Source organism: Thermobia domestica, chromosome 16 (assembly GCF_964235325.1).
Source record: "Thermobia domestica chromosome 16, izTheDome1.hap1.1, whole genome shotgun sequence".
NCBI classification, from domain to species: Eukaryota; Metazoa; Arthropoda; class Insecta; order Zygentoma; family Lepismatidae; genus Thermobia; species Thermobia domestica.
In genome coordinates this window covers 104,032,512-104,042,467 of record NC_137469.1, presented here as the reverse complement: position 1 = coordinate 104,042,467, position 9,956 = coordinate 104,032,512, and the positions used below count along the sequence as shown (strand labels likewise).

The 9,956-nt window shown below is 38.7% G+C and overlaps 1 protein-coding gene across 11 annotated transcripts in view; it reads left to right on the top strand.

Annotated features, from left to right (window-relative positions):
* Nucleotides 1-1,387: 1,387 nt before the first annotated feature.
* Nucleotides 1,388-9,956, top strand: part of scaf6 (SR-related CTD associated factor 6) — a 134,118-nt gene continuing 125,549 nt past the window's right edge. For 3 of the 11 annotated variants that reach the window (XM_081742874.1, XM_081742873.1, XM_081742877.1), the window contains exon 1: nt 1,472-1,684. In XM_081742874.1, coding sequence (XP_081599000.1) covers nt 1,660-1,684 — 25 coding nt within the window. In that variant the 5' untranslated portion in view covers nt 1,472-1,659. Of the gene's footprint in view, nt 1,685-1,740; nt 1,762-9,956 lie in introns of those variants that run through there. The other 8 variants (XM_081742870.1, XM_081742872.1, XM_081742875.1 and 5 more) reach the window with 8 other exon arrangements.

The window sequence follows — 9,956 nt, the reverse complement described above, 5'->3', positions numbered from 1 at the left end:
GCAAAAATTAAGGCTCCCCTTCATTGCTTACGAATGCGCACTTCTAAATCATGTACCTCTACTGAATCCGAAGTTTTGCGAATGAGAATCAAGTTAGAATGTCTCTTTCAAAGCTGCAATGTGAAATATTTTTGCTTTTAAATTCGTACCTTAAAGACTTGAGAGCCTAAATAACAATAATATCTATTATTTCCTTTGTGTGCGAAATAAAATGTCGTTCCGTTATTATTATGTTTCTGTGGTATAACAGCTACTATTTTCACGTTAAAATAAAATAACTAAATAAAAATTAGAAATTACAGAATCAACCTACTTTCTAAGAAAATTTTCTCGATGAGTAAAAAAAAAAAAAAACCGTTTTTCCTATTTCAAACATATTTGTCAATAATTACATGCATTCGTAAAATCATTATTTGAGGAACAAAAACGACATATAAAATGAATAAAATGTTGTGGTTCGTCTACTAATTTAATCTTCATATTTTAAATACAAAACAAAAGAAAATATGTATATCTTCCACTCAAAGTTCTTTGCTTGCGTCTGCCCATTGTTTGTTCACGACGTGTCGTTTGTGGTAATCTGGATGAATTTGGTTCCATAATGGAACTTTATCAATATATATATATATATATATATATATATATATATATATATATATATATATATATATATATATATATATATATATATATATATATATATATATATTAAAGCATCAACATCTATTTCCATCTTTATTTTTATTTTTTATTTATTAATATTTTTTTTTTATCTCCGCACCTCGCAACGTCGTGTGCTTTCATGGAAAACAAACTTTATTCGGATATAGTATACATAAAGCCGCGTCAGTTCCCGAAGGAGCTGGACGCTCATACTTTTAGGGATTATTCATTGAGTATCTACGAACTTACCAAGGGGGTAACAAAGCGACTTTGATTTACTTATCAACTGATACGAAAATAAAAACGGACGTACCTGTACTTTATATCTGCATGTGCAGTGCCCTTGTACTTTATCTATGACTATGTGTGCGTGTGGGGGGGGGAATTTAACGCATATCGCATGTCTTGTGCACATGGATACTTCTTAATATTGCACTACGTACAAAAATTTATGGTATTTCATGTAGAAGTGGTAATAGAACACAAGAAACGCAGATCACGGCGTTCTCATGTAAACTATTACCCTTTATTCCTCACGTAGAGCTCATTTACTCTGCAGACGACTCTACATTCACATGAATTCGACGAACAATCCCAGCATGTTGGGATCAATCGCATTCGCATCTCTTCGTCAGTTTTCGCAATTCGCAGGTCGGAACTAGTCTATAGTCGGAACTAGGCACTCCAATTCATTTATACGTGCTGGGAAATTCGCGTTCGGAAGCAATGAAGGCGCGGTCATTTTGCACATACCACTACGGAATGAGGGCACTGACATTTGAATATGAGTTTGAGAATTAGAATCAACAACATAAAAACTAATTCCTATCTGTAATTCCGAACTCGTCGATTGCCAGGACGCCATCGTACTTATGTATGTATAACAGATATGTTGAGTGTATTGAAATCTTTTTTAAGATGACAAATTCTGTGTTACATATTGCGGTTGTGAACTAGACGGGCGCGGCATAGTTTTGAATACCGTATGTATGGAAAATGGAACTTCCACAACCTCCACAAGGTAATTTTGAGTTTGTGTGTCGAAAGAATATGCAGGATTTTCTTTTCCTCTCCCGGAATACAAAATGACGTGAAAAGGTTCGAATAGTGACAGGCTTATGGAACTGACTAATTGAAATGTGCAACTATGTACATTGTCATTATACACTATATTTTCCGGTGTTATTTGTGGTGGTGGTAGTAAAATGCATGCTTACTAGTGTTTCGGTATTCTTTTGCACGAGTTCCCTGCCGGTAATATTTCGATCTGCATGTGAAATAAGTGATTGCTTCATTCAGGATGTAGGATAACATGATTTTGAAAAATGATAGAATAATCTTAAGTTACATTTCTTTTTCCAAGAACAGCTACTTCTCATCTCCCGTGCATGAGGATACATCCCATTCTGTGGAGACATGCTTATATTCATGAGATATGAACTAGCAGCAAATGCACTTTTACCGCCTTAAAAAGTGTTGCTTAAAGGAGGAGTTGCATTCATGTGTGCAAATTGACTTTAGGAGACTGAATATAATCAGTGTGTGTGTGTGTGCACATATGGCATAAAAAGTAGTGCATAAAATACGAATTAACTTTAAAACACAAACCAACTTAGACTGAACGAGAATAGTGGATGAATGTGCACGAGAATAGTGGAGGAAAAAAACATGGACAATGTTTTGTAGGAGTGCAGCTATTTTTCTTTTAAAAAAAGTTACAATTTCGGTAGTTTCTGTTCAGAATAGGTTAGGTTTGATTAGTTTATTCCCACCTTGCGTGGGGGGCGCGGTGGCTCAGTGGTAGAGCGTTCACCTCTGGTGCTTGGGGTCTCGGGTTCGATCCCAGCCCCCGCCAAGTGAACTTTGTGGTGGACAAACACCGTGCTCGTGGGTTTTCTCGGGGTTCTCCCGTTTCCTCCCACTTTCTTCATTCCACCATTTCACTCATCTCTCATCATCACCGTCTCCTTTAGCTTAAACCGGCATAACCGTGGGACGTAAAACTTAAAGATTTCATTTTTTTCCCACCTTGCGTCATGTCAGCAATGTGTCAAAATCACTTGTTCTGCACAAAATGCACTTTTGCCATTTTAGATTATGTTAGTGTAGGAGTCCAGCATAATTTTCGAAAAAATGATAGAATTTCGCTTTTTCTCCAGTATGATTTGGTTATGTTCTGTTAGGTCTAAGTACTTGCATCTTCCATTTCTCCTGTAAATTTTGCATTTTTACGTATTTTTGGACTCCTTTTGCTAGACATTTACCAAAAACAGTATATGGCATAAAAACAGACTTTGCGTGCAGCACAGCTTTGCGAGATTTCAGTAATCACTTTTTACACTACCTTTACATGTCACTTTACTTCTTCATAGCTTACTTATAGAACACACTTTGCATTTCCTATTTCGTGCCTTATATATGGGAGAGATTCCTTGAAATCTTAACATTTTTATGCGGATGGCATTTAGAATCTCCCCCAACTCGTTTCATGGCTGCAGAACCGAGTACCTTGTTTTTGTCTAACTTGTGATAAAAGTAGAAAACAACGAGCCTTGCTGTGCTTTTAACCCCCTTCGCTTGCTTAGCTATATTTTGTGAAGTAACTAACTATGCAAGATTGCGGAGAAACTGAAATATACCCTTTTATGCTTTCCAATGGCTAGCAATTCAAACTTCGGCTTCAGTGTACTGTTTGAACACCACATCCACGAGTTCGGCATTCTCGTATGCTGTTTCCTGCTGTTATTATTACCAGTACGTTACTTAAGATCGCTCATTGGAACTAGTCGGACACTTTTAGGCATCTTTCGGATTTTCAATCATTAGGGATCATGATATGCAACACTGCTTAGTGTGGCTTAATGTCAATAGTATAGTATGCGACAAAACATATCCAATTTTTTCCTCGAAGGTCAAAATCTAAGGGTTTACTTGTCCCTACCATAAATCCTTCTTTCTAACTAGATTTCAGCTGCGTTGCCGCTCCAATTGAAATAGAACTGTATTCACCTCTCAGTATGGCCAAACTCATTACGGTCATCAAAATAGCATAGTACAGCGTTTGTTCCGTATGGCATCCGTATCTTTTACACTAATATAGGCTAGTGTTAGCGTGATTGAAGAACGTACATTTTTGTTGCTAGGTTTTGCGATTAGCCCACGTCATGTGACAATATATGAAAACTATTTTATTCTACTTTGTTCAGCTTAAAACACATACTATTTGACTTAAATTGTCGGAAAGTATGTAAATGTTACAGAATAAAGCAAAACTTTCCTACTTCCGATCCACGCCTTTGCATTATATTTTCTCTATGTGACGTAAAGGCAATGATGTAAGTAGAAGAGGGGAGGGGGTATGCCGGATATTCTTCCTTGGATCTTCCTATCTCGAATGTTTTCAGTGCGTAGCTGATGGTGGTTGTATTGCGCCGTTGGTCAGGCACAGCCTCTCATGGACCGTAGCTCCAGGGAGTTAGTTTAGTACTTCTCTATATTTCCTAGCCAATTTCCTCACTATTTCAATATGCATTTATTATTTTACTAGAATATACCCATGCATCGCACGGGGCTCGTATTTGGAAGTCAACGCCTGTGGGAGTATCACCATTGATCTCAGCGACCGCAAAAACTATGGATTTGATACTAATATCAGTCATTTTGGGCTATTTTTTACATGTCTCGGATCCCCCCCTTCCGCTGACTCCCGGCCCGCACACAATTGTAATTAAATTTGCAAGTCATCGCTAATGGAAGTGGCACCATTGATTTCAGAGACCGCGAAAACTATGGATTTGACACTAATATCGGTCATTTTGAATTACTTTTATATATCTCGGTATCTCACCCCCTTCCTTCCGGTGACTCCCGGCCCGGAACCGAATAGCGTGAATTTGGAAGTTAAGTCGGAGTTTCACTATTGATTTCAGCGAGCACGAAAACTATGAATTCGACACTAATATCGGTCATTTTCTACTACTTTTACATGTCCCGGTAAACGCCCCTCTGAGACCCCCTGGTTCGAATTTTGACAAAAACTAACTCTCGTCAGGAGCCTGGATCAAGGTATTTGTGACTAAAATTTGGTAACTCGGTCAATTTGTCTGGTTCCCAAGCCGGTGCCGGTAAACTCCTCCCCCCCTGAGACCCCCTGGTTCGAAATTTGAATAAAGGGCTTCGTCTTGATCTAGGGTCTTGTCCAAGGTACCCCTGACCAAAGTTTAGTAACTCTCGGTTCACTCGTCTGGTCCCTAGGCCGCACGCAGTCAGGCACACAAACAAACTCTTTATTTTATTTATATTAGATTAGATTACCAACGTCGTAACCACACTGGAATACCACTCCCCGTGAGATCAGCGAAGTTATACAATGCCGGGTGTGGTCAAAGCAGGGTTAGCAAAAACCATGGTTTTTATTTTTTTTAAAAAACGGTTTTTTTGTTTAAGCCAGGTTTTTATGGTTTAAATAATTTGCTCTATATATTCATATCATATATGGACAGAAATAAGTTTGTTTCGCCTTTATGTTATTATGCAACAACCGGGTTATGCTGGAAGGGGTCACATAAGCTTAAAGCGAAATAAAAACCGCTTCTCGAGTTACATCCGAGAGAAATTGTCCTCCATTTGAACTCGGAACCAGGACTAATTGGCCACAAATGCGATACGTCTGCCGACTCACTCACGAAGAAATCCTGATTAAAAAAAAAAAAAAAAAAAAAAAAAAAATACGTTGTACTGATCTTTACATGCTTCTTAATATAACTGTCAAGAGTCATTTCAGAAGGACAAAAAGATAAACAGTTGCACAAATTAAACCATTACACAGAATTACATATGAACAATTTCAAAGTACTACGGCGTACAGAAGAACTAATTTAGTTCAAATTAGTTAACAACGACTTTTATGGTCCAAATTAAAGAAATACACCGACTTAATCTGCATATCAATAAGAAAAGTGAATAAAGATACGAATTATTTGAGTCCACTTTGGCTCAGACTCATTTATACATAAATAGATACCAAAGATACTTATTTCACTAAATGCCTCTCGTGGGGTTTGTATGACCCCCCCCCCCCCACACACACAAAAAGTATGGCATTTTCGATGTATTTTATCAATAGTAAACATTGAAACGAAGCAATATTTAGAATTTTTCTTTGATTGCAACTACATAACAATAATAACAACTACAAAAAATCACAAAATAAACTTTTATAAACTTTTTTTTTTAAAAAAAAGTTGCTTTTGTAGTATAATCTTTTTAAGTAATGAATGGGGAATTTAGGTCTGAATATAATACGAATAATATACGGGAGTGAAACGTAATAACCCACAAATGTGTGTTCATCAAGATTTTACAAACACTTACACTTTTACGAACATTTTTTTGTTTTTTGGTTTAAACCATGGTTTAACCACCTTGGTTTAAACCAGCCAACCCTGGGTCAAAGGGAAGGTAGGTGTGACCATTTGTACTCACCAGATGGTGTTGGCGTTGCGGCGTCTACCCAGCGTCGTGAGGACAATTGGGAAGCTACTTGAAAGAAAAAAGTAGCGAACTGCAGGCTTGGAAGTCAGAATTAACGGTGAGGATAGTAGATCTGCTGACAACACATCACCTCACAGGAATGAGTGCCATGAGTCCAGGCCTCCTAAGGGCGGTACGTGACGTTTGGGCGCGGACCTTTGGGCCCCGCCGTTTGGGCACTGGACGTTTGGGCGCGAGGCCATTTGGGCGCCAGACGTTTTGGCGCGAGTTAAATTAAAAAGTCATTATGTTAGGCGCTGAGTACTAAGTTCGAATCAAGATATCACAAGGTGTCTACTGTAGTGGAAGACCTTGAATTATACTGGGTTTTGTTTTACATACTAGAAATACTGGAATTTCAAAATTCTAAAAACTGAATTAACAATTAAATTTTGTAAATTTAAGTTTCAACTAAAGTTAAGTGTGCTTTTTATTTGATAACTTATCAAGCCAAAGGTAAGTAGACCAGACTAGATATGATTGACTGCATTACATACATAGTGAGCCTATTCCATTAAAATAATTTAAAGCAGGCCTTCTACTGTAGTTACGCAATAAGTATGAATGTCAAACACATTTCTAGTGGCTAAATGACCTATATATGTACACTTAACTATTATTTTCCGCTTTGAAATCGTTCTCTTTTTTTTTTTTTTTTTCCTTTCGCCACTTTCTTTAATGCAGAGTAAATGCTTACAATGGGGCAAAAAAAGTGTTAAGTTTTGATTTTTATATTGGAATGTTAAGAAAAAAAGGTGATACCAGAAATACGGCATACTGCAGTTCCTAAACTCAATGTCTTGACACCCTGTATGCGAAATATCTTTCCCTCAACTCGATTAGGATTTAGGATTTTTAGATTTCTGGGCTCTCGGCATCTAAGGCCATTTAACCCTTCACGTTTGAGGGAGCACACTATCCGGGGAAAGGGAAGGAAGGAAGCGGCCTGGACCTATAAATTAGGTACCACCCCGGCATTTGCCTGGTGTGAATGAGGAAAACCTCATTCAGGGTGGTTGGCCTGAAAGAGCGTGTTACACTTTTTCGACCGAGTGCCCCTACCGGGAATCGAATCCAGGACCGCTCGCACCGAAGGCGAGAGCGTTAGCGACTACGCTACGCGAGGCCACTTCCCTCAACTCGAGTGCGCGGAAATCTTTTATTGGTAGTTCTTTATTGGACTTACGGAAAAGAAGAGTTTGGCAAACGTAATACGAAAGAAAACAAATTTTAATATTCATAAGTATGTAATTATCAACTTTTTAAAAAAATACAAAAATTAAATCAATATGTTTTAATTAACATTAAGAAAATTATTAACACCGTCTGATTTCTTCATTTCCTAGCTTTCTTATATACGAGGGCTATCCAGAAAGTAGATTACGTTTTGGAATATAAAATCAACAAAGTATAGGAAACAAATTTTATTATATACAGATGAAAGCCACACACAAATACTACTTTTCGACATAGTCACCATTCAAATTAAGGCATTTATCGTAGCGATGTACGAGTTTGGAAATTCCTTCGTCGAAAAATTCGGCCGCCTGCGACTTCAACCACTTCGTTACCTCTTCTTGCAGCTGTTCGTCGTCATCAAAACGCTGCATAGCCAGCCACTTCTTCATTGCTGGGAATAGGTGGAAGTCGCTCGGTGCCAGGTCGGGACTGTACGGCGGATGAGGAAACAACTCCCACTGAAAAGATTCAAGAACTTCACGCGTGACATTTGCCGTGTGGGGCCGGGCGTTGTCGTGAATCAACAAGATCTTAGAGCTCAACATTCCTCTGCGCTTGTTTTGAATTGCTCTTCTGAGGTTTTGCAGAGTTTGGCAATACCTTTGAGCGTTTATTGTAGTGCCTCTTTCCAGGAAGTCCACCAAAATCACACCTTTTCTGTCCCAAAAAACAGTCGCCATCATCTTCCTTGCCGACATTGTTTGCATGCATTTCTTGGGTTTTTGGGGAGAACCTGTGTGCCCCCACTGCATTGATTGCAATTTCGTTTCACAGTTCACGTGTTTCACCCATGTTTCGTCACCAGTAACGATGCGATCGAGTAAAGAGTCACCATCCTTATTGTAGGCGTCCAAAAAGTGCAACGCTGCAGCCATTCGCTGATTTTTGTGGTCCTCTGTCAAGATTTTTGGAATCCATCTTGCACAAAACTTGTGGTAACCAAGCTTTTCGCTGATGATTTCGTGCAACAAACTTCGCGAAATTTGTGGAAAACTCAAAGAAAGTTCCGTTATTGTGAACTTTCGATTTTCACGGACTTTAACATCGACTTTTTCGACAAGTTCGGCAGTCACTTTGCTGGGTCTCCCACTTCGATCTTCGTCGTGAACATTGGTTCGGCCATTTTTAAATCTTATGACCCACTGTCGCACTCCACCTTCAGTGATAATGTTGTCCCCATACACTTCACACAGCTGCCGATAGATTTCTATCGGTTTACAGTTTTTTGCTGTCAGAAACCTTATTACTGCACGCACCTCGCAGCTCGCGGGATTTTCAATTAACGCAGACATTTCAAACCGTCACAGTATCTTAACGGAGCACAGCACGAACCTCTCACTAGCACGGCTAGATGCCGACTGAGCTGCGCAACGCTCTGACCCCAAGATGGCCGCGCTAGCCCCGCCCCTAGCGGACACAGACGAAAACGTAATCTACTTTCTGGATAGCCCTCGTAATACAAAAATTAGATCAACATTAGATCAGAACTACAAGAATCGTGAACAAGCGAAAAATCAATCCATGACGAGGTTAGGCAACAAATGCCACAAACGCATTAAACTATTTAATTTAGATGAATAAATAAGATAGAGATAGAAAATATACAGATAAATGAGGTGAGATAAAGATAGAAGTGTAGGAAATGTACATATCTTGATTCGCACTTAGTTTTCAGTGCCTAGCACACTTTATATGTCGTAAATTGTGATTTTTACTATGTACAGTCAGCGACTGTAAAAAGTGGAGGTTGGATACATAAGAAATGATAGCTTTTTCCAGTAGCAGAATAGTTTCACTGTATGTCTGATAGTTGGACAACCAACATGACAGCAAATACATGCCCGAAAACATAACATGCCAGGATATTCCTCCATTTGGAGGAAAAAGTATTACTATCTGAGAGCATCACTTAGAGAAACAACCACGAGATAAATCTACAGAAATTCCATTCACTTTAAGATCAAAGGGATAGGAATTAATGCAAAGGAAACGAAAAGAATAATACGCATCATGCAGAGACCTAAAAAGTATGGAAAGCTAAACAAAATGAGAAAAGAAGGAAAGAGGGAAAGGAAAGAGCAAAAGACATGGGAATAAATTAAATTTTAACACTTAAGGATAAACAGTGTCCGTCTTTCCCCCTGACCCCATCGTGGGTTTTCTCCCTTCATAGGATAAATCTCTTTCAGTATCAAACGCGAACATCATTTATAGTGTTGAAAAAAAATTAACTCAGTCTAGGCCGAGACTCGAACCCCACACCCTTAGAATGACAGTTTCACGCGGTATCCACTTACCTACACAGGCTCTATCTACAAACCAGCTATTACCCGCGCTGTTATCAAACGTGTTAAATCAGCCATTGTCGGTGAGCCACCCCAGTTCCATTTGAAGTTTAAATTTTATTTACCTCACTTAGCCATCTATGGGTAGCAGTCCCCTTGCTTTCATAAAAAAACATTTGTTCTGTAGATTAAAATCAAGAATGAATTAATCTGTACTCTTGGGAGCTTACTGGTGCA